At 43.3% G+C, this 24101-nt stretch overlaps 2 protein-coding genes and 1 long non-coding RNA gene across 3 annotated transcripts in view; 2 read left to right on the top strand and 1 right to left on the bottom strand.

The window, feature by feature from the left end:
- Nucleotides 1-24101, top strand: part of GPR45 (G protein-coupled receptor 45) — a 550360-nt gene that overhangs the window by 323519 nt on the left and 202740 nt on the right. The gene's annotated exons all lie outside the window — the stretch shown is intronic.
- On the top strand, nucleotides 4217-6104 carry LOC310705503. The gene is made up of 2 exons (XR_014525351.1): nucleotides 4217-5255; nucleotides 5300-6104. It is a non-coding gene; the product is annotated as an uncharacterized lncRNA (long non-coding RNA).
- The window catches only part of LOC310706205 (uncharacterized protein), a 65815-nt gene continuing 54710 nt past the window's right edge, over nucleotides 12997-24101 (bottom strand). The window contains exon 4 of the mRNA XM_083501625.1: nucleotides 12997-13328. Coding sequence (XP_083357751.1) covers nucleotides 13203-13328 — 126 coding nt within the window. The 3' untranslated portion in view covers nucleotides 12997-13202. The remainder of the gene's footprint in view (nucleotides 13329-24101) is intronic.

Genomic DNA, 24101 nt, shown 5'->3' with positions numbered 1-24101 from the left:
ACAGTGGAAAATCACCTCCAAGACCTAAACGATAAATATAATGGTTGTGCCAACAATGACTTCTTGGTGTATTTGTGAAATGTTTTAGCAGAAACACACCATGGGGGTTGGACTAGATGATATGACTCTGTGACTTGCAGCAAAGAAAATGAATGAATAAATTCATTTGTGATGTATATTTGTTCATCATTTATTCTTCAGCTACCCAGATTACCAGTTTGCTGTAAAGATGGCTTTTCCAAGATGACTTTGTGCGAGTTAGAGACACATCGATTATTCCGCTTAAAAACAACTGTCTAGGAGACGAGAGGAGAAGTTTGTGGAGTCGCTCTCTTGGTTCTTACACAAAACCTGCCACTCTGGCCCCATCCCAAACGTATAAGAAACGCAGAATGCCAGAGTGTTTGGGACTTTCGCAGGGCATCTTGTTTCAACACTGCCTGCCTGTATTTTATCGGAGCACTAAAGGACACATTGAAATTATTTTCTCCTGGCACCGGCAACGCGCCGTGATGTGCGTGCCTTCAATTGCACTTGACAAATCTTCAGGGCAAGGAAAACGCTCTGGTGTAAGGGAATATCTCCGCCTCTTCCCCCAAAAAAATGGCATTTTTCAGACCAAACATGTGTTCAATTGATTTGCTTTCTCCAGAGATCGCGTTTGAATTCGGGCCAGTGATAAGTCGGGAAGCAGAGCTGCACCAGAGGCCAAGCAGGGTCAGCGGTACTTCCGATGGCATTTCCTGTGCTGCAGGGGTCTCTGCCTAACTGTACAAATAGCTCCACATGGCATTCGGAGAGTGTGCCAGGGAATGTTATGATCGCATGCCAAGTGTCGCTGTCAGGTTCCCCTCCACTGCTGTGTGAGCATATCTGAGGGCTTGCAAGTGTGGGGCTGCAGCTAATGTACAGATTGAGTAAATACCATAACCCAAACAGGGTGGCTGGTTGGCGGTGGGTTCTCGTTTTGCTTTTTCTCTGCCTCATTTGCATTCCGTAAGCCAGGCTGTTGTTGTTTTTATTAGCACCACTACTGAGCAGTTCACTACTGCGAGGATTTAATGGGTGAACTTGATACGTTTTGGATTAATTTCTATTCTCTCTCCCCCCCACACACACACTCCTGGACACCATCACCACCTCTAAAGCAGAGCTCGTGTTTTCATACCTTCTGACATTTCAATGCATTCTCTTGAAAAGATCTGACCGGCACATTGCCTACCCCTGCCATCCTGGACAAATTGTCAGGGTGGTGGCAAAACCCTAGGAAGGGGTGGCTGGACTGTAACATATGACCATAATATACGTTTGGTGGGTCACAGTTTATTCAGGCCAGACAAAGTTGTGTACAATGGTTCCCTGCTCCTCAAAATATAGTCGTGAGGGCTTCCATGTGGCACCTGAGTGCAGTCAAATTGTATAGATCAGGCATAGGCAAATTCGGCCCTCCAGATGTTTTGGGAATACAACTCCCATCACCACCAACTAACAGGATCAGTGGTCAGGGATGATGGGAACTGTAGTCTCAAAACATCTGGAGAGCCGAGTTTGCCTATGCCTGTATAGATGCATGGCGGCCCAACTTTTCATATCAAGGGGGCCAGAAGGGCACTTCCACATGGGTGGGCTGCACACTGCCTTGTTGTCCGGGGGGCCAGCAAGCCCAAAATTTGATACTCCCCCACAGCCCTTGTACCGCCTTCCCAAAGCCAGCTAAGCAAGTTCACTGCGATCTTATAAGCATTTACCTCAGAGTAAGTACCACTGAACACAATGAAGCTTACTTCTATGTACACATGTACATTACTGCAATGTCACTCTCAGTTTGTGTAACTGGGAATTGATTTAAAATGTTTGAGACCACTCCTCATGCTGGAATTTTAGAGGTATTTGAGGTGTGTCCAATACAGCTCTTTCAGTTTCAGTATAATACTGCTGCCGGCTCCATTCCTGTGTTTTCCTCAATGTCTCTTGAAGGCCTTGCTGACTGGGGCTGATGGGACTTGTCACATACCCTCCAAGTGTCCTGATTTTCCAGGGACAGTCCCAGAATTACAGAAGCCATCTTGGTTTTTTATTTGATCCTCCCCACCACGTCTCAGAGAACAATTAAAAGTGGTGCGTGCAAAAACAAAGACCTGTTTATACTGATAATAAAATAATTGCACCAAATGAAGGAAACGTTGAAGCTGGCATACAAAGCCCTTCCTATACTTGTGAAGGAAAATGTCACCAATCCACTTTAAATTCTTTAATTGCAATGCTTCCACAGCCAGCCGTTTTTTAGGAAACACATGGAGTGTTTATTCCTTTATGGTAAATGGAGCCGTATGACACCTACTCAGAAGTAAGTCCTACCGTATTCAATGGAGCTGACTCCCAGGTAACTGGGTAAAGACTGGACAGCCTTATATTGCAATCCTAAACATTTTCACTCAGAACCAAGTCCCACTGAGTTCAACAGGATTAATTCCTGATCATTTTCACAGTTTCTATTATTATTATTATTATTATTATTATTATTATTATTATTATTATATCCCATCTTTTCCCCTGACAGGGACTCAAGGCAGCTTACAGCCAAAATCATAATTCCTTCTATTTATCTGCTGAAGGTGTTGTACACAATCCCTTCCCTCGCACATTTTTTCTTTATGACAATCTTATGAGGTAGATTTGGCAGAGAGGTTGCAATTGGCTCAAGGGGACTGATGTAGATGACGTCTATGTGTGCGGTGAGATCAAATGCTGGAGAAGCTTCCTGCTGTCCATATTTTCATCTGAGAAATGTTTGAGGGCATGCCTGTAGTCCTAAACATCTGGGGGGGGGCACCAGGTTGCCAATGGCTGCTCTCTCTATATTCAATTTTCAAAGCTACCCAGCAATGTCTTTAAAGTTAAGTAGGTAAATTAGTCTTTCTAATGAGTGTTATTCATTCCATTTTCATTTTGTGTAGTGTGAGCAAGAGTCTAATGTGGGATTATTTAACATAAATAAATAATATTGGAAAGGTTAATACGAATTTAAGTACCGTCTGGCATTAACTTTCACAAAGAGGGGATGTATGTGTTTTTCCAAAAAAAAAGAGCAGCTCTAGGTTTCCGTTACATTCAGAAATGTATTTCTGTTCCTCCTTTTCTTTTCCAGGTGTGGCAAACAATCTTTAAAATAAGAACAATAAATGTGTGTTTTTTTAAGTAATGTGTTATTACTGCAATTAACTGTTCCCCTTTTATGAGGTTCTATGCATCAGATTACATCTAATTGCCTCCAAACAATTTACTAGTGGGTTTCTTATAGAAAGTAAACAAATACAGTTTAACAGGCATTTTTAGCTTAGTTTTTTCCCTTGCTGTGTTTTCTCTTTCCTTCAGTGTCCCCACCCCCACCCCTCCCCCACTTTTACGAAAGGTAAGAATCATTAGGAATTCCTCTTAAAATCCAGCAATCTATGCATACTACTAAGGATCAATGCTTTGTAAGCTGGCTGGTGTTCTGCAATAAATTCTAGCTTTTATAGACTTTTCCTGGACCTGGTAGCTGCTAATGCCATAGAAATTGATTATTTGTGGTGTTTTTATCACTGCCTAAAATATCTAATTGCTTTTTTCTCCACAGACTTGGATTTCGTCTGCTTGATGCTTGACAATTAATGATGAGGACAAAGCTCTTGAGGGGCAGATCTTGGGCCTCCAGAGGCAACATACCTGATCTGAATGAACAGATTCAAAATTTATTTTAGCTGAATTCAGAAACCCATTGAGCCCCTATTTGTCTACCTTGTTGTTTAAATGGGCAGGGCACAGGCACAGGCACAGATCCGTTCTCTGCTCTGGCATTTCAGCGCTACAGTGGGAGCACAAGAAACTTCCAGAGAGCATCTCAAGGAAGAGTTGATATCTGAAATAAGAACAAGCACCAAAATATGTTGTGTTTTTATAGGTGAATTTGAACAACCATCTTACCAAGTGAGAAATGCCAGGAAGATGCAAGTTGCTTAAATATGTGTTGATGCAGATCAAGGTTGGTCTTACACAGTATTCTGTAGTTGATGTTCCTTCATCCCCAGTTACCAGTTAGTGACAGATTAGTTCTCTTGATCCATCCATGTGCCACTGCTGTATTTTCTGACCATCACTTTTGTTGTTGTTGTTGTTGTTGTTGTTGTTTAGTCGTTTAGTCATGTCCGACTCTTCATGACCCCAGGGACCAGAGCATGCCAGGCACTTCTGTCTTCCACTGCCTCCCACAGTTTGGTCAAACTCATGCTGGTAGCTTCAAGAACACTGTCCAACCATCTCATCCTCTGTCGTCCCCTCTCCTTGTGCCCTCCATCTTTCCCAACATCAGGGTCTTTTCCAGGGAGTCTTCTCTTCTCATGAGGTGGCCAAAGTATTGGAGTCTCAGCTTAAGGAACTGTCCTTCCAGTGAGCACTCAGGGCTGATTTCCTTCAGAATGGAGAGGTTTGATCTCTACCTCTGGTTTATTCTGTTCTGAAAAGTTTGGTCATAGTATGGTGGTGGTTTTTTTACATAGGTTCTCACCAAAACAGCAGGTAAATATTTCACAGTTGAAAAGTGACAGTTGATATTGTGAAATCTAGAAAGCAGTGGGGGTGGGTGGGAAGAGGTAGAAGAAGAGACAAGAAGGGAAGGAGTCTCTAGTAGGAAATCTGAAGGAATACCTTCTCTGTTCAACATCACCAGCCACAGTTAATTAATGCAGATAGCTTCAACAAACTACATGGAGAATATGGGGAAGATCTGCTTTACCTCACATGAGAATATGTGGCCTCCCCAAAAAAATCACATAATGTTTGAAACCGTGTAGTAGAAAACCATGTACCATTCAAAATGGTAGGTGGCCAAAGTGGCCATTTGTTTTGACTTTATATCACTCACTCTTCAGGAGTAATGTCCATATTTTGGTACACAGGTGAGATATGTCCATTTCCTTGTGTTTTTCCGTTGCCAAGGAAGAGAAGGTGTCCATGGCTTTAATAGATATGCAGAAAAAGTAATTGTGGGAAAGGTAGCTTCCTTTATCTCTGCATGACAAGCTCAAGAAACTACATAGAACATTACCTGAAGCAGGAATGGTGTGGTGTGGGAGAATCCACAGGTTCTCGCTTTAGAATAATACTCATCAACACAGAAGACCGATTTGTTGGTTTGTTTGCTTGTTATTAAATTTATATCTTGCCCTTCCTCCCAAAGGAGGCCTGGGTGGTAAACATCAAGTGTGTGTGTGTGTGTGTGTGTGTGTGTGTGTGTGTGTGTGTGTGTGTGTATCTTCAGTAGGTGCCAAAAAGACAATAAAGACGGTGCCTGTCTAATATTCAAGGGGAAGAGATTCAAAAGGGTTGCTGCCACAACACCAAAGGAACAATTCCTACATTGTGTGATAAGATGGCATTTGTAAGAGACCCTCACCTGTGGAGTGCAATGAGGGGTAAGATGATCCTTCAGGTAGCTGTATAGGGCTTTCTACACCCAAAACATCACCTTGAGCTTAGCCTAGTAGCGAAATGGCAATGGTTTGAGCAGGGGCCCCATGTGGATTGTAAGGGTTGGATGACAGCAGATGTGTATAACCTCTGAGAAATGTATGTAGAAGTGGGATCGAACAACCAAAGATCCATCAAGAAGCATGGCTACGTGGCCAAAAGTCTATTGCGGTAAAAACCCATCATGAAATTTGGCCAATGGATAGTGCAGAATGTGAGAAAACAGCAGGTTGGCAGCAGAAAGAGGCCAGCTTGGAACAATGAGGGCATGTCAGTGGAAGGAAGACAAGAGCAAGACTGATCAGGAAGGAGGGAGTGCAGGTGAAGCACTATCCCTGATGGTTATAATGTGCTGGCAAACCCTGAGCTATTGCGGCTCAGCAGTAGAAAAAGGTTGCCCTCCCAAACCTTTCAAGAACTGTGGGTTTCATATGCTGAGGAAGGAACTCCCTGCTGGATTTCCCTTTCTGTTGCTGCTAGCTGGTATCTTACACATTACCTACCAACCTGTGTATTAAATGAGCGTGACCTTATAAATTACCTCAAATTATTGTGTGTATTTATATTTGTTAATAAATTAATGGGTTCATTCACAATCTAATTGTTTCTTGTATGATTTGTGTTTATTTTACTGTCACGTTCATGTGAAGTACCTATATTATGTTGGTGTCACTAATTTTGGGTGAATTTTCCCCCCAAAAGACAACACTACTCAATTATGAAAATAGCTTCCTGATCCCATTAAGCACAGATAAAAAAGATTAAGTGGCATTTTTGCTTTTTTTTATTTGTGACAATACACATTAGGCACACCTATGATGAACTAATTACTTTAGTTAGATTTTTTCCCCTATACAGAACAAGCTGGTTACTCATGAATAAGAAGAGGAATGCATTAAACAGAAATATGTGATGAATGTAAGATGCTTTTTATTGTCCAGATCCCCACATGTGCAGGAGGTTCTCCATAGCAGTCCAATAGTCAGAGCTCCATAAACATCCATGCAAAGTGCAGCACATACACATCCCCCAGTTCTTGGAGATGTCACTCTCGGTATCAGCAAATTTGACCTATCCACCTGGCCTGCCTCACTGTGCAATTTTGCAAAATGTGAGTGGGTTGAAATTCTCCCATTCCAACCATGTATCTGATCTTCCATCCACTTGAACCAAAACCGGGCAAGAGGAACTGCTGTCCTAGTTGAACAGGGATGTTTACAGTGCAGGACTTTGGGGTAGGAGTCCAGGGTGCCCATTAAACAGAACAAGCAATGGGTTGGCTTGCCACATTTTGAAATTAGGAAAGGAACGCACTTAAAGAGCCCCACCACAACCGCTACACCCAGACCCTCAGATTGCTTAACTCAGCCTTTGCCAACTTAGTGGCCTCCACATGCTTTGCAGTCCAACTCCCGTCCATGTTGGCGGGGGCTGATAGATGTCCAAAACATCTAGAGCGTGGTTCCCAACATGGGGCACACACCCAATGGGAGCAATTTGATTTTTAAGGGGGGCAATTCGAGAATGAGTTATTAACAGTGAATTGCCTTTTCGGCTTCCTCCATGTGAATAGGAGTTCACTTTTTGAATAATAAGAATTATATGGGGGCATCAGGATTTTAGAGGTGCTTAGGTGGGGCATGTACAAAAAAAAGGTTGGGAACCACTGATCTAGAACAACTAGACAAGCAAAGGCTGACTTAACTGTTCCACTGCAATGGAAACAGAATCTAAGCTGAACAAAACCTTCCTGTCTCAAAGCCCTCACCCTTGAGCTTGGTTTTGAACAGGTATGGGAAATGTGTGGCCCTGCAGATGTCATCAGACTACACCTCTCATCAGCCCCAGCAAGCACAGCCAATGGCCAAGGGTGATGGGGTTTGTAGTTCCACAACACAGGTGTCCCCCACCCGGGGATTGAAGACTGCAGGACTTGGCAAGCTGTCTTTCTGCTGCAAGTGTGGTTGGGGGAGGCTATTCGACTGCATGTTCCTGTGCCTGCGCTTGAAATATACATCCGTCTGTACCCACGCGGGCATCCACGGATGTGTCCATTTTGCTTTAAGAGTGAGCTACGCCCATCCACTCATGCAGATAAAATTATTGAAGCTGAACTACCAAAGAAAGTGAGGGGAGGGGAAGGCAGCCTCTTTGACAAGAAATGCAAGATCAGAAATGCTCACAAGTGGGCAACGGCTGCTAAATAATTAATCAATAGCAGCCGTGTGGCAGTTTGAAATGTAAATGTGATGGATGAAGGTGTGATGCTTGTCACCAGGCAGGAAAATGATGTGACCAGAATGGAATGATGGTGGGCTGCCTGCTCTACCTGCTGACTGGCAAAAGCCTGGACACAGAGATAAAACGAAGCCATCACATCACATCCCAGGCAACCCCTAGTACCTGTCTTTGACCCACGGCTTGCTTTCATGTGTCTGCCCCAGAAGAGATGCCTTTTTTTGAGGGAAAGAAATGATGAAGGGAGATCTTGGGGTGGAGAAAGAAAGAGAACATCATCTGAAGAAACGCTACCTGACAAGGCTGCAGGCTACATACTTGAGACTCCCCTCTGTTTCTTTATGTCCTCCTTCTTTTCCCCTCCCTCTCTTCTTTGGTCTTTCTATCGCTATCTCTCTTAAAAATGAAGCATCTTACATTATTTCTTTTTCCTTCTGTCCAAATCCTCTAGAGCCGCTCTTGCAAATGGTTCTGCGACTCGGGAAGTGACAACAGTGACTTGCAAAGGAACCAAGGGTGGATGGTGACATTCCAGCATGTGAGAGGTGAGGGAGAAAGAAAGAAAACATCTTTTACTTATCAAGCTCAGCTATTGGCAATCCTCTTTTCATTCGTTGGGCTAGAAAGAGAGCTCAACTAACTAGGCGTTGATCGGGGTTCTGTGCTGCGGAGATGTGAGCCTTCACATTCAGATCTTCCAAAATATACCTGTGTGGGAGAAAGCTCCGTTGAAATCAATGGAACTGATGGGGCCATGACTATTTGAATCACGACTGACATCATACATTTAAAAGAAGAAGAGCTTGGATTTGATATCCCACTTTATCACTACCCGAAGGAGTCTCAAAGCGGCTAACATTCTCCTTTCCCTTCCTCCCCCACAACAAACACTCTGTGAGCTGAGTGGGGCTGAGAGACTTCAAAGAAGTGTGACTAGCCCAAGGTCACCCAGCTCCTGCATGTGGAGGAGCGGAGACGCGACCCGCTTCACCAGATTACAAGTCTACCACTCTTAACCACTACACCACACTCAACACACATTTCAAGCACATGACTCCACCACCGCCCTGCTAAGAATCCTGGGAACTGTCCTTTTCCCCTCGTAGAGCTACAATTCTCAGCATTCTTTTTTTCTTTCCAATACTGTTTTTATTTATTTTCATGGTACAGAAGATAAATTTTGAGAAAACAATTGTTACTACAGTAAACAGCAAGTAACTTGTCCTGATAAAATTACAGCCTTTTATCATGCCATGTGTTAAAGTTTCATTTGATTACTCTAAGACAGTGGCGGCCAAACTTGGCCCTCCAGCTGTTTTTGGACTAAAACTCCCATCATCCCTAGCTAACAAGACCAGTGGCCAGGGATGGTGGGAACTATAGTACAAAAACAGCTGGAGGGCCAGGTTTGGCCACCACTGCTCTAAAAGATCACACCACATTTTCTCATGAGTGCTGGGTGGATTCCTGCCACAGTCTGAACAATTTATGTATTAGCACTTAGTTCCCAGGATTCTTTGGGGGAAGTCACGTGATTTAAATATGCAGTGTGGATCTGCTCTGGGAGGCTGTGTTCTCCAGCCAGAATCTCTGGCCCGTCATACCGGAGGAGGCAGAGGGAATAATCCACATTGTGGGTGGGACAGTGGCATTCCATGCTGGACTTCCAATGATGCATCAGTTTAGGCTAGCCAGTGTTTAATTCCACTTATTTCAATGTGACTGGGATATGTCTGATTTTCACTGGAAGCCCCCTTAGACCAGTGGCAAAGCAGGGGTTGCCAGCACCCGGGGCCATGTGGAGGGGGTGGGTGGGAAGGAGGGGAAACAAATGGAATACGCATGGGCATTCAACTGCCTAATGGTGTCCGCTTCACCCAGGAGATTGAAGCCACAGAGCTAAGAAAAGATGAGTCGTCCCATTGTCTGGAGATGTTGCTTCCTGGTTCGCATGGAGAAGACATTTTAAATGGAGCCCAGCAACAGAAGCACAGAGCTGTATTGAGGCAACACTGGGTGTTGAAATTTTGCACCCTAACAATTTTGCACCCAGGGCAACCAACCCTGTGCATTCCTAGCTCTTCTACCAACAAGGGTGAAATCTGCAGTTGGAAGGCATTGCTGAGGCCTGGGAATGATCAGCCACTAGGAATAGTTACTTTCACCCAGTGTTGATGTCATATGTCACATTTTATTTGGGTGTGTGCATCAATACTCTGACAAAATCCTCTCTAAATCCAAAGCGTGATCTGTTCCAAAATGAATGGGACTAGCTGGTGATACATAAATTCTTTAAAAGGTACAAAGGCATACATGCATGCAACTTTCCATTTCATATAATGTCAAAGAAAGACCCCTTTGCCCTTTCCCTGCAACCCCTACAATTTGGAAGTAATAATAAAAAACCGAGCTGATTATGGGATTATATATATTTTTTACCATTATAAGTATAATCACTTTTGTGTTTTGACATTTAATTCCCCTCACCAAAATACACGATAGGAATGAAAAGTCAAAACCTTTCATGTGTTTGATGTTCAGGTTCCGCCCATGTATTTCAATGGGAACAAAATTCAGACAGCAACACAGTAGAGAAAACTTAAAATGAAGCTGTTTTTGCAGCATACCTGGAGATCCTTTTAGAATTGACATAATTTAACCTAAACTGAGCATAACAGAGAGAGCATCAGGGTGCTCCAGTGGTTACAGCGCTGGGCTTTGACCTGACGTCCAGATTTCACAGTACGAACCTGTGAATGTCTTCTCAGAGGTCATGAACCCATTGAGTCCACCTTCTCTCTGATCAACGCACCTAGGATTGCTGTCTCCATTCCCTGATCAACCATGAATTTTGGGGGTAACCTTGGCAAAGAGACTCAGGCTTTACTGCAGTCCCCCAAAGAATGGGACTGATAGTAATGGCTCCGAACATGAACTATAAATCAGCTTGCACATTGAAACGAAGCATTGAAATTTGTTGAAATAATGGATTTGACCAATGTATTGGAATTCAGAGTTTGCCAGCAACACTGATCAGCTTCCAAATGTTATTCAGGAAGTTGAGGAGAAGGCTGTGGCTGTGTCCATATACTTGAACCTGTTCACAAAGCTCAGGAAAGGAGTTTTTGCATGTTATATGAAGGTAAGGCCAGTTTAGATATGCACACATTCAGTGCAGAGCTGTGGCCACTTGTGGCTCTCTGATAAATGCACGTTTTTATTGATAGTACAAGCTTGTGTAGCTTTGGGGAGGCAGTGGCTATTGACTGAGAGAGATTAATGCTTTATTGATCACCAAACACAGGCTACTCACTGGGATGCCTTGCTGCACACTTATCACACCAATCTCAAAAGAATTCCCCTGGCTGCCAATAACCTATTGAGTGAGGTTCACAGTTTTGGTCCACAGCTACAAATCTTGAACAACTTGGGACCTCTGGCCACACTCTCATCCCTATTGCTCTATTGAGATGGTGATGCTTTCTTGATGGTGGTAGTGTCACCACCAGCAGAGAAACCAGAGCTAGCCTTCACCATCGTGGTGCTCCTGGTTTGGAATCCTCTTCCCTCTGAATTGAGGCAGGCACCATCGATGATGACGTTTTGGCATCTCCTAAAAATGAGGCCATTGATGAAAGTCAGTTACATGATGTGCTTTTTATGGTTATATTGGATTCTTATTTTTTTGTACACCACCTTGAACTTCTCTGCTGACATCTACCTCACTTGTACAGCAGTCACATGCTTATAACCTGTCTTCGTCATTTATTAAAAACTGCATTTATAAAAATATAATTAACAAATCTCCAAGCAATTTACAATTAGAAAAATGCAATGATGGTCGCAATAATCATGCAAATAACGTTCAGTAAAGTCACCTTAAAAATTTGTCTGTGGTTTGCTTTATTTGTTCATTTGTTCCAAATTTGTTTGTATTAATTGCACTTCATGAACTGCATCTTTAATGCGACTCAATAAAAATAATGTTTGGAAAACGTTAGCAAGTCTGTGCTCCTGATTTCTAAATGTTGCAAAGTGCAGACTGCATTTCCAGTCCAACACTTCCACATGGTCCCACTTTGAACAGTGTATGTGGGAGCCCCTCCCCACAAAAAAATGCTGGCCACAGGTCTAGATGTTACTGGTTATGGTGTACAGTGGTACCTCGGGTTAAGTACTTAATTCGTTCCGGAGGTCCGTTCTTAACCTGAAACTGTTCTTAACCTGAAGCACCACTTTAGCTAATGGGGCCTCCTGCTGCTGCCGCACCGCTGGAGCATGATTTCTGTTCTCATCCTGAAGCAAAGTTCTTAACCTGAGGTACTATTTCTGGATTAGCGGAGTCTGTAACCTGAAGCGTCTGTAACCTGAAGCGTATGTAACCCAAGGTACCACTGTACTTCCATTTCAACTCCTGATTTCCATGGGGCAGGATAGCACCACATCTGTGCCAACCCAAAGCCAGTTACAGGTGTTTTAGTCCCTGGGAAGACAGGGCATCTCCTCGCATAGGACAGTCTATAGTTCCTGGTACCTTCCTGATGGTGAGGAGGCCTGATGAAGGTTTGGGGCACAGCAGGATGGTGGTAGTGGTGGCAGCGGCAAATGTCTCTCCCCAGATCTTAGGGAGAGGCAGACAGTATGCTTCTGAATATCAGTTTCTGGAAACCATAGGAGATGAGGCTGTTCTTGTATTCAAATCCTGCTTGTGGTCTTCCCATGCACATCTTTGGCCAATGCGAGAACTGGATGCTGGACCAGATTAGCCACTGGCCTGTTCCAGCAGAATGCATCTTATGTTCTCGTGTTGCTGGTGGTGGTGATGGGCAGATGGCAGACTGTTGTGCTTTTGCTGAAAGCCCCGAATCTTTCCCAAAGCTGCAGAAGCGGCATTCATTACAATGTTGTCAAAGTGTCTTGCTTCTTCTGCAGCAGTATTGCCCAAGCCCCAGTTATGAGAACTTTCAGAGCCAAGCTCTTTATACTACTGAAAAGTCAAGTTTAGCTCTGCAGTTTCATTTATTTGTTTGTTTATTGCATCTTTCACCCCAAAAAATAATTCTGAAGGTTGACGTTTTGTTCTGCCGTGAGATTTTAATGCATGTTGCCATGGAACAATTTAGATTGTCAAAAACAACAACATAAAAAGGATTTCCGGATTTCTCAAGAAGCTCAAAGGTTTCAGATCTTTCTTTCTTTCTTTGAAAAAAAAATGTTTGTGCTTTATTTTGACGTGGCATAAGAAAAGTTTGGCACGCATTCTCGTACTCGCTATTGTGACAGCTGTATTTAATGAGTGCAAAAAGATCAGAAAAACATCCTATACGCTGGGTTGCCAGTGCCAGCTGATGACAAGATAGAAGCAGCCATGAAATGAAAAAAGCAGAGTCGCTCATGTAGCTATAGGATGAGAACGGAGTGTGATCCTCCTCTTATGAGTGGGCCCTTTGAAAGTATCACATGGGTTGGTGTGTGTACAGATTCTGTTCCTTTGCCTTGTCTGAATGCTTGCTGTTCAACCTTAAACACTTAGCAACATGTCTTAAGAGTGGACAACTATTACAGATGACTTCCGACAGCCCCTAAGATAAAAAAGGGAAGAAAGAAAGGGAAGAAATGCAGGCGTCAGGGTAGCAATTCTGTGCAATGCTAAGGATGCTTTATTTCATTGCTTGATTTATAATGCCATCGCAATGTGACATACATGATTCTGGGCACCACAGTTTAAGAAGTATATTGACAAGCTGGAACGTGTGCAGAGAAGGTCGACCAAGATGATCAAGGGTCTGGAAACCAAGCCTTATGGGGAACAGTGAAGGAGCTGGGTATGTTTAGCATGGTAAGAGGAGACATAATGGCCATCTTCAAATATCTAGAGGGCTTCACATGGAGGATGGAGCAAGCTCATTTTCTCTTGCTCCGGAGGGAAGGACCTGAACCAATGGATTCAAGTTACAAGAAAAGAGATTCTGACTCAACATCAGGAATAATGTTCTGACATGGTTGACAGTGTAACAGACTCTCACGAGAGGTGGTGGACTCTCCTTCCTTGGAAGCAGTGGTTGGGTGGCCATCTGTCCTGGATGCTTTAGCTGAGATTCCTGCATTGCAGGGGTTTGGACTCAATGACCCTCAGGATCCCTTCCAACTCTATCATTCTATGGTGCTCTTCCATCATCACCACCCTTTATATCCTCAAAGAAACCCTGTGAGGCGGAGCAAGTGGCTATTTCCCATCTTAACCTAAGAGCAGCTGGCCAGCTGGGACAAAACGGCAGCAATAGCCCCCCAGCAGTGGCACCTCTGCAACTTGCCAGGAGAGGGAAATGCAATGTAGTAGCAAAGTAGGGACTGTGCAGGTGGGCCAGCAGAGGCAGTACAGTGCTCCTGCCAGGGCACCCACACAGCCCCAAACTCACAACTGTCTTGCTTCTCCCCTTCCTAGTAAGAAGCAGTGATACCACCAGGAAGTTATTGATGTGGCTTCAACCCGGCTGGTTGAGCCACCCCTGACATGCCCAGAGTCTGAGAACTGGGTGTAACTGTGCACAACTTTACCCATAGCAGTCTGGTGAAAAGCCAGAGCAGCTCCTTGCATATTTGGCTTTGTTATTGCACTATGAAATTAAGGTCACGAATGCTAGGAGCACCAGTGAGGATGAAGATGAAAAGAAACGGACAGACAGCAGTGGCCTTTCTTCTCTTTCGAAAAAGTGCTGCTTATTTAACTTCCTTCATTCTTTCTATCCTAACCCAAGGTGGCATACCTGTGGCTTCCAGGCAGCCACTCACCCAGGCACTGACCAAGCTGAGACCTGCGTAGCTTCAGCAAGTTGGTTGTCTCATGGGCCTCCAGACCATTCCTTGGGACCTCTCAGTGGTTTGCAACTCTCCACATATTTCTACAGTTTTAAGGAGCAGGCTTCGACTTCAAATAATTTGCAAGCTGAAGAGGTCAGAGGGTTTGTTTTCCTTTTGGACAGCTACATAGATCTGTGTTCATCCAGGCCACAAGCAACAGAAACTGTTATCTAAGTAGATATAGGCAATGTCATCCTCCTTTTCGTAAATCAAAGCCTGTGTCTCCTGATTCTCTCTGGTGACTTCTGGCTTATCATTCCTTTGTACAGAAGATCTAAGTACATCATTCTCTCTCATGTCTCCATATGGTACAGTTTCCCAGAAATTCTTCCTACGGTCTTGAGATGACAGGAAGGATGGATTGTCTTACTGGACCAATACAGCCATTTACTCTGGGGGGGAGGGGAGGAAACCCTGTGGGTGTCTCCAAGTTTTACTGTAAGTCATATTTGCTTAATTTATGCCTCTACTGACAAATAATTAGGTCAGCAATTAATTTTAAAATGCAAATGTGCTACAGGCTTCCATGTTTCGAGAAGTATGTACCCTTTGTTTTCCATTCATACTTATGTTAAAGTCTTAATGGATTTAGTTTAATAAAGAAAGGAAATTATGTTTTCTAATGCTTTATTTACTTGATTGAGTTGGACTTTTTAAAAATCAAATATTGACAGCAAATGTTTGTTCAGGATCACGTAGGCTAGAATTTAATGGAATAAAGGAACCAAACATTGTAGTGTCATTTTTATAAAGTTGATTTTTGCTATATAGCCTCCCTCGTTCTCTTATAATGGCAATGGCACCCACCTGAGAGGTACTGGAGATGAGTTCCTGTGAGTTCCAGGCTGGGGGGGGAAACCTGGCTGTGGGTTATATAATAGGCTCCTCTACAATACTTCGCCATACCACAAACAAGAATCAGCTCTGGGAAACCTCAAGCCTACCACAAGAATTGTGGGGAGGGAAGAGATGTGCTTATATGGGGCTTAGCATCTGTCTTCAGCTCTATCTGAGCTTTTCCGTCTTGTTGCAATTGGCTCCATCGATTTCTATTTCACTTCATAATTTTCTGCATTTTTAGAATGCATTAAATATGGACTGGTCACCACCACCCCACTCCCCAGCATGTTAACTTTTTGGGTTTAGGTCTTGCCACATTGTTGCCATATACCATGTTACCAAAGCATTAGCTTAGTGTTTGTTTGACTGTAGCGCAATTGAAGCTGATGGAGTTAAGGATTTGTTACTTGATCTAATGGCAATAGCTTTCCAATAGACATGCACGGAATCATTGATTAGTTTGTCCTCTCCTTGTTTGCATTGGGACGCTGTTCAATTTACACCAATTAAAGAATGCTTGGTTTGTGTATTGAAGAATAATTAAGGGACGGAATTCCCTATAGGCTGCTAAAAATGACATCTGACTGGAGTGGTGATTACAGCATGAAGGCAACATTAGTATTTAAATAGTTTGACTGCTATATAAAATCATTACAGCAGCTCACCATGAAAAAGAGCATTAGTTAATTTTGCCTATAACTGAATTATTTGTATGTATTTGCCTAGCCCATTTAAACAAATTTGACAAGGCTAATCTTAAAACAATTCCACAGTGATCGGTGTCAGATCCAGCTCAGAGCAACATTTGTAATAATTAGGAACATTTTTGCATACATATACACACAAAGACACACAGATTTGCCCAAACTAGAAATATTCACGGAAGACACAGCATGCTCAGATATGTGTTTAGCACAAACCCGGCATCATTCTTGAAAGCAAAATGACTACGTATTAAGCAATGGTATAATAGGCATGCACGGTCTCCATGTGGAAGAACTGGGTTCAAATCCTACTCGTATATAGCTTTGGAAGAATCTGTGGTGATGAATTTGGAAAGGAAGAAAGTCCTCCACACAGGGCATTATGAAGCCATGGAATTCACTATGACAAGCTGTAGACCACCAATTTAGAGAAGTTGAAAAGTGGGGCTAAAAAGTTTATGAATGAAAATGCTGTCAAAGGCTCCTGACCATGATGGCTATATATTGCTCTAGTGTTACTCTTTGTTGTTTAGTCGTTTAGTTGTGTCCGACTCTTCCTGACCCCATGGACCAGAACTCGCCAGGCACTCCTGTCTTCCACTGCCTCCCACAGTTTGGTCCAACTCATGCTGGTAGCTTCGAGAACACTATCCAACCATCTCGTCCTCTGTCATCCCCTTCTCCTTGTGCCCTCCATCTTTCCCAACATCACAGTCTTTTCCAGGGAGTCTTCTCTTCTCATGAGGTGGCCAAAGTATTGGAGCCTCAGCTTCAGGATCTGTCCTTCCAGTGAGCACTCAGGGCTGATTTCCCTAAGAATGGACAGGTTTGATCTTCTTGCAGTCCATGGGACTCTCAAGAGTCTCCTCCAGCACCATAATTCAAAAGCATCAATTCTTCACTGATCAGCCTTCTTTATGGTCCAGCTCTCACTTCCATACATCACTACTGGGAAAACCATAGCTTTAACTATTCGGACCTTTGTTGGCAAGGTGATGTCTCTGCTTTTTAAGATGCTGTCTAGGTTTGCCATTGCTTTTCTCCCAAGAAGCAGGCGTCTTTTAATTTCGTGACTGCTGTCACCATCTGCAGTGATCATGGAGCCCAAGAAAGTAAAATGTCTCACTGCCTCCATTTCTTCCCCTTCTATTTGCCAGGAGGTGATGGGAACAGTGGCCATGATCTTAATTTTTTTGATTGTGTTACTCTAGAGTGTTACTCTAGTTGAATACTATTCACTGAAGAAAAACAGGAGAGGGCTATTGCCCCTTGTGTCCTGCTTCAAGGCTTCCCACAAGCGCCTGGCTGGCCACTGTGGAATGAGATTGCCAGACACAATAGGCCTCTGATCTGATCTAGCTGGGGTCAGAAGCGGATTTAGGGGAGCGCAACCTGTTCAGCCACACTGGGCACAGAGCCTCAGGGTCACTGCAGGGGATGCCACAACTATGATTTAGATTGGAAAGCAAGAGGCAGGAGTGCAGAATTTTGGCATTGCACAAGGCACCGCTGAAATTTGAGACCCCAAAGTTCCCCACTGCTGGGGTCATCTTACGATAACTCTGTATACACCGCCCTGACATTCCTTGGAGGAAAGGGAAGGATGCAGGCATAATAAAATAGTGAGGAATCACAAGGCTCGCTTTGGCACCTGCTAATTTGCAAAGACTCAGCTCTGAAGCATGAGGGATGATAGGAAATGATCACTGTGCGTGTGCAGATATCCTTCTAGAGGCATGAGAGGTGAATGGATTCTCAAAAGTGCCTGAGTAGTTTCATACCCTCCAACATTTCTCCAATGAAAATAGGGACTTCCTATCCCATAATAATAATAATAATAACAATAATTTTATTATTTATACCTTGCCCATCTGATTGGGTTGCCCCAGCCACTCTGGGCAGCTTCCAACATCTATAAAAACATAATAAAACATTAAACATTAAAAACATCCCTATACAGGGCTGCCTTCAGATGTTTTCTAAAGGTTGTATAGTTACTTATCTCCTTGGCTAGGGGGTTGCATAATTCCAACATTTCTCCAATGAAAATAGGGACGTCCTAAGGAAAAGCATGACATTCTGGGATCAACAAAGAAATCAGGACTGTTTCTGTAAATCCAGGACTGTCCCTGGAAAACAGGGACATTTGTAGTTTACTGGTATTTAGTACTTCTGAGAATCTATTTGTCCTCCATTTCTTCATTGCATTTCTTCTTCTTTTTGCCTCTCTGTACATCTGAATAACCACAAACAGTTCGCATATGTTTTGAGTTGTGAGGAAGGGTGTCAGGCAGTCTTGAGTCCCACTGCATTTCATTTTTAAAAAAATAAAAAACACCCTTCTAATTATGTTTCTCTGAAATGTTACCCAATACTTTTGAAATGTGTGATTCCCCCAGGCTGAACGCAGCCTGTCAGCCATGCAAAGTGGCCCTCCATTGGCTCAATCAGCCTCCTGTTTGTTCTTCCCAGCAGAAACAGACGGATTGCCGGGCTTGTGACAGGCCCCAGTGCATGAGTGGTGGCCTAAATTTAGCTTCGTGGGCCACAAATTGTGCAGGCCAGGTTTAAACAGGCAAGAAATTGAGGGTTTCCCATTTGCAGCCATTGCCTGAGACTCCTACTCCCAGCGGCCCACATTACAAAGCATCCCAAGAAGCAAACAGCAGGAGATTAGTATGTTGGCAGCCAAACAGTCTGGCAGCCTGATCTTATAAATTGGCTTTAGCTGTTGTAGCACAAACAGTAGTTCATCTTGCGCCACAGTTCTTGGCTCCAGCGCTGATGAACGGCCATTTGGATGCTTCTTTATCCCCAACCCATCCTCTGTCCCTATCCTGTCCTAAAAGGGCCTTAATGATTGCAGCAATGCCTGTCATATTCTAGAGCCTGGGCTGCAACAGAGGTATCACACCTGTGCAAAGTGTTCAGGTAGCTTTCTACATTGGTATGAGGGTCTCTACATGCAACTGAGGGAGCTTTTGTGTGGAGTGTAAGGAAATAAATGTACATTTGTGGCGGGAGGGGGAATAATAATAATAATAAAGCAATTGATTGATTGATTGATTGATTGATTGATTGATTGATTGATTGAAATTATGGCAATTTGGACAAGCACAATTCCAACATGTGGCTTTATGTATCATCCTGTAGCAGGATGAAGGATTATGTTTCAGTAAAATCCCCAAAGCACTACCTTTCTTAAAATGTATTTTTAAAATTGTGAGGGTGTGAGTGCCTGTCTGTCATAGATAGATAGATATAGATAGATGAGAGGGGAGAGAGAGAGAGTCAGGTGGGTGGAGTATTATTATTATTATTATTATTATTATTATTATTATTATTATATTTTATTATTATCTAATGTGCCCAATATTTTGACAAAATTTGGTTGAACTGCTTCACAAAATTCAGAAACATGTGAATTTCAAAGGATAGGCGCATATCTGTTTGCATACTGCCTTGGAACATATAAATTAGAATTAAAATCCAAACTGGACCAAATTTCTCTGCGTCTCATACACACACACACACACACACACAGAGAGAGAGAGAGAGAGAGAGAGAGAGAGGATTTAGAATTATATTTTTGTAATATATTACGTTCCTATTTAAATATAGTATGTTTATTCTACTATAGTTAGATACTTCAGTGCATTTAATTAGATCATCTACCACTTCAAGGCCTTACAGGGAGGGCACTATCCATCCCAGAAGCATTCCTAGGAACCCATTGAAGGATTATTTATTTTCCACATGCTCTTTAATTGATCAAAAGCTTCACTGTTATGAAACAGAATAGGCTTCTGTGTAGGCCTCTAGAGGGCATTAAACCGAAATCTGAGGTGTTCCCACATGCCCTGTGCTATACACAAACCACCGTGCATAGCCTATCATTTTTGCCTTTAATGGGTTTTTTTTATTTTTTTTAAAATCCTCACATTCATTTCATTTCCCTCCCCCAACGCGTGCACACACATACACACACACTAATTGCACTATCTTTCTCAGAGAAATAAGCCACCCATTTTTGCCCAGGTTATGCAGCATACAATTGTCAAATTGTGTCTTGACCTCCTCACATTGCAGCCGAGCTTTTTCTTAAGCAGAAACAAAAACAAAACACCCCAGTGTGCTGGGTCACAAAAGCCGCCCGGTTTTGAAGCAAACACCGATACAGGGAGAATGTTCATCTTCCAGCCCGCGAATTTCACTCTGGGCGATACATGCAGAAAAGGGGGCAAAACAGCCCTATGGAATAGTCACCGAAGATTAATGGCAGGAGAAGGAAAATGATATAGAGCAGGCAGAACAAAATATGAACCACCCACACAAATAAAGCTGGACAAGGCTTCATTTTTAAAAGTCAGCCCAAACAGCAGGATGGCTTTGAAAAAATCCGGGCCATTTCAGTGTAATTTTGCATATGAGGGCTTTCAGGAGACGTGAATTGAAGCCAAACAGTAACTCTATTTTCTGCACTTCTTTTCAGGGGTCCAACTGGTAAAGTAGGATTTAGCACTTAATTCCTGTACTTTTATGTGGAAAATGAGGAATTTACACCTTAAAAGGAAATTGCTTTTCAATCTCTCCTACTTTTCCTTTTTTATTTTTGGTTTCTAATGTGTGTTCGTGTGTGTCTGCACACACACACACACACACACACACACACACACACACACACACCTATGGCAACATTCTTCGCTTTCCCAGCACATAATAAATAGCACAACCCCTCTCAAGTCTCAGGGTAAAGGCAGGCCAGGAAGGAAGCAGAAGTGGCCAGGGAAGCCTTCTTATACCACTTTAGCTCAAAGGAAGGAAAGACTGTAAAGTGTTCCTTAAGCTGTTTGTCCTTCTCGGTGCCAGCTTTGGTGTGCACTGTGCCATTCTCGGAATGAAAATTTGAGCAGACAGCAGGGGAAACGTAAAATGTGGGATTATGATTAGCAGTGAATGTTTGGCACCCACCAAAAAGCCTATATATATATATATGGCTACTGAATAATGGTGGGCTATTTATTTTAGGCACAGAAGTGAGCCACTGTGTGGGGCAGAGCTGCTACATGAACTTCCCGGCAGATGGGTCCAGTGGCGTAGCGTGGTTTGCCAGAACGCGGGGCCACACAGAGGAGTGAGGAGGCAGGGAAACAGACAGGGTATGCATGTGCGTTCAACTGCTTTACAGCATCTGAATCACCAAGGAGATTGCAGCAGCAGAGATAAGAAAAGAAGAGTCATTCGATCATCTGGAGAGGTCACTTCCTGGGTTGTATGCAGAAGCCATTTTCAACGGAGTCCAGCAACGGAAGCATGCAGCTGTTTGGAGGCAACACCGAGTGTTGAGATTTTACGCATCCTAACAATTTTGCCCCCAAGGGCAACTGCCCCTGTGGGTCCCCTCCCATGCTCAGTGACATAGGAAGGGGGTGCAGTGGGTGCAGGCTGCCACTGAGGGAGGTGACAAAATGGCAAAAATGTCTTTTTAAAATAAAATAAAAAATTGGGCTCACGTCACTATTTTTTGAAAAATAACTCCCGCACCCACCGCACCCCCCTTCCTACGCCACTGGTAGCTAGATGAGGTGGGGGGCACTGGGCCCCACACCGCAGGGCCTGCAGCGTGCCTGAGCCACGCGTCTCCCCTGAGGGGGAGGCGACGACCGGACTGACTACAAGCCACATGCTGCTTTTTTGAGCAACGCGGGGCTTGTGTCCGCCCACCGCCTCATCCGCCCTACAGCTGAGGGGAAGGCTGTGGAGAGGCTCCATGCAGTGCACCCTGCCTTGGCTCACCCCACCCCCATGGGCAGCTCACCCCGCCCCCGGCTGCAGGATGCGCGCACTGCACCGGGCACCCAAATGGCTAGCTATGCCACTGCCCATGCTATGCTGTTGCAGGGTTGCCTCCGCCTCCACAGCCTATGCATGGACTCCTGGGAGAAAGCGGAAGCCCACCCGTGTGAAGGTGACAGAGGCAGCCCCACGAACGGAGGCTGACAGAGGCTGCCTCTGGCTCACAAAGACATACACACACAGTCCGAAGATATCCTCTCTGGGCTCTGGGGTGGGTCTTCTCGGGGAAGTGTGTTCCAGCACCTTTGGGACTAGGAAAAAAAGCACTGACTAATGCTCTCCTGTGCAGTATCGATATTTGCACTCGATTCACGAAAGGTCGATTTTCTGAGGTGACAATACAGTGGCACCACAGGAACAGGGTGGACTTTTAAGCAACTGTCCCTATGTGATCTCTCTGGATTTAGTTAGGGGTCTATTTGTGCAAGCAGGGTGTAAAACCATCAGGTCAGCGCACTCATGGAAGGCCATGAACACGACACGCTTGCTGTGCAGAAACTCCTTTACATTGAATCGGATGTGCATTTTCTTGAAAGTGCGAGAAAAGCTTGAGTAGTTTTATATCTACCTATGTTTTACTAGTTTTACAAGCTTCTAGTGCACCTTCATCCTATCATTACAGAGTCATAAATTAGAGCTTTTAAGTTAACAACTATTCACATTGTTACAAACAAAGACCCAGGGATAGGCCACTTTACAGTGTGTTACCGCTTGCGGTGAGAAAGCATTGGAGACCTAAGTCATCTTTGTACCAGTGGCAAATATACAAACAGATCATATTGGATGTGGGCAGGCTCCTGAAGCGAGCAGCCGCGCCATGCCTACTAATCCTGCAAAAGATTGCGCACTCACATAGCGAGTGCTTTCAGTTCAGCCACCTCCAGCGAAACACCTACCTCTCTGTATTCATAGCTCCATACTAGAAAAATGTACTGATTCCAGCACACTGAGACAGGATAGAAAGAATCAGGTATATCTTATCCATTAGTGAAATGGACTTATTTCTCAAGAAGTTACTCAAGGAACTAGGTACACAGGTTCATTGAAAAATTAGCTCTATTTTTTATAAATGCTTGGAAGATTAGTTTTCAAAGCAAATTAGAGCCCTATGTCCTTCAAACCATGTTTTACATATTGATCCTACTCAACTCATGTTGAGCAAAAGACTGCAGGGGGGTTGGACTAGATCAGGATTTCTCAAACTTAGGTCTCCAGCTGTTGTTGGACTACATTTCCCATCATCCCTAACTAGCAGAACCAGTGATCAGGGATGATGCAAATTGTAGTCCAAAAACAGCTGGAGGCCCAAGTTTGGAAAACACTGGACTAAATGATTCTTGTGGCCCCTTACAACTCTGATTCTATGGGTCTTTGAATATTTCTATATGGATAAAGAGTTTTCAGTTCCAGTACTGGCAAAGTCTCATTTGTCATTTATACTTTTTGCTTCCAATTCCATTTATTATCTTGTTTAATATTTACATTTTGTTAGTTGTGTTTTATCTTGGAAACATGCATTTGATTGTTATTTATTTCTATCTGGGGGGTTTTTAATTTAGACTAAAATTATAGCCTAACAAATTCTCAAAGAAATTCAAGGAGGTTTACAATCCACAACTCAAAAACAATAATGACATCATAATAAAATCTCAATTAAAATCACAAATATTAACATATTTTATTCACGATATCAGTTCTGTTGATTTATAGCTTCCCTGTATAGTTTTGTGTCATTGGTTTGGGGTTTTTCTGTCTCCCATCTTTGGTTTTTTATGTAATACCATTTAAGATGATAAATAAAATATTCTAAAATAAATGCCCAACCCTCCATCTTGCTTGAATTCAAAATGGCAGCAAAGTCTCAGCTAAGATATACAGTCATTACACACCATTAAGCTCTTTTGCCTACTGCCAGGTGCTGGGTTATTCAAAACCAATGTGATAAACCCGTTCACAATAATCAATTAGAGCTACTAGCTTAAAATGTATTTGCATTGTTCCAGTAAACAAAGATTTGCTATGAATTCTGAATCATAACTTCCCTTCTGGGTACCCTCTGCTAATCCTGTGTCAATTTCTCTACCCGTGTAAACA

This window comes from Podarcis liolepis, assembly GCF_965112155.1.
Source record: "Podarcis liolepis genome assembly, chromosome: 4".
Lineage (NCBI taxonomy): Eukaryota > Metazoa > Chordata > Lepidosauria > Squamata > Lacertidae > Podarcis > Podarcis liolepis.
This window is presented reverse-complemented; position numbering and strand designations above follow the sequence as displayed.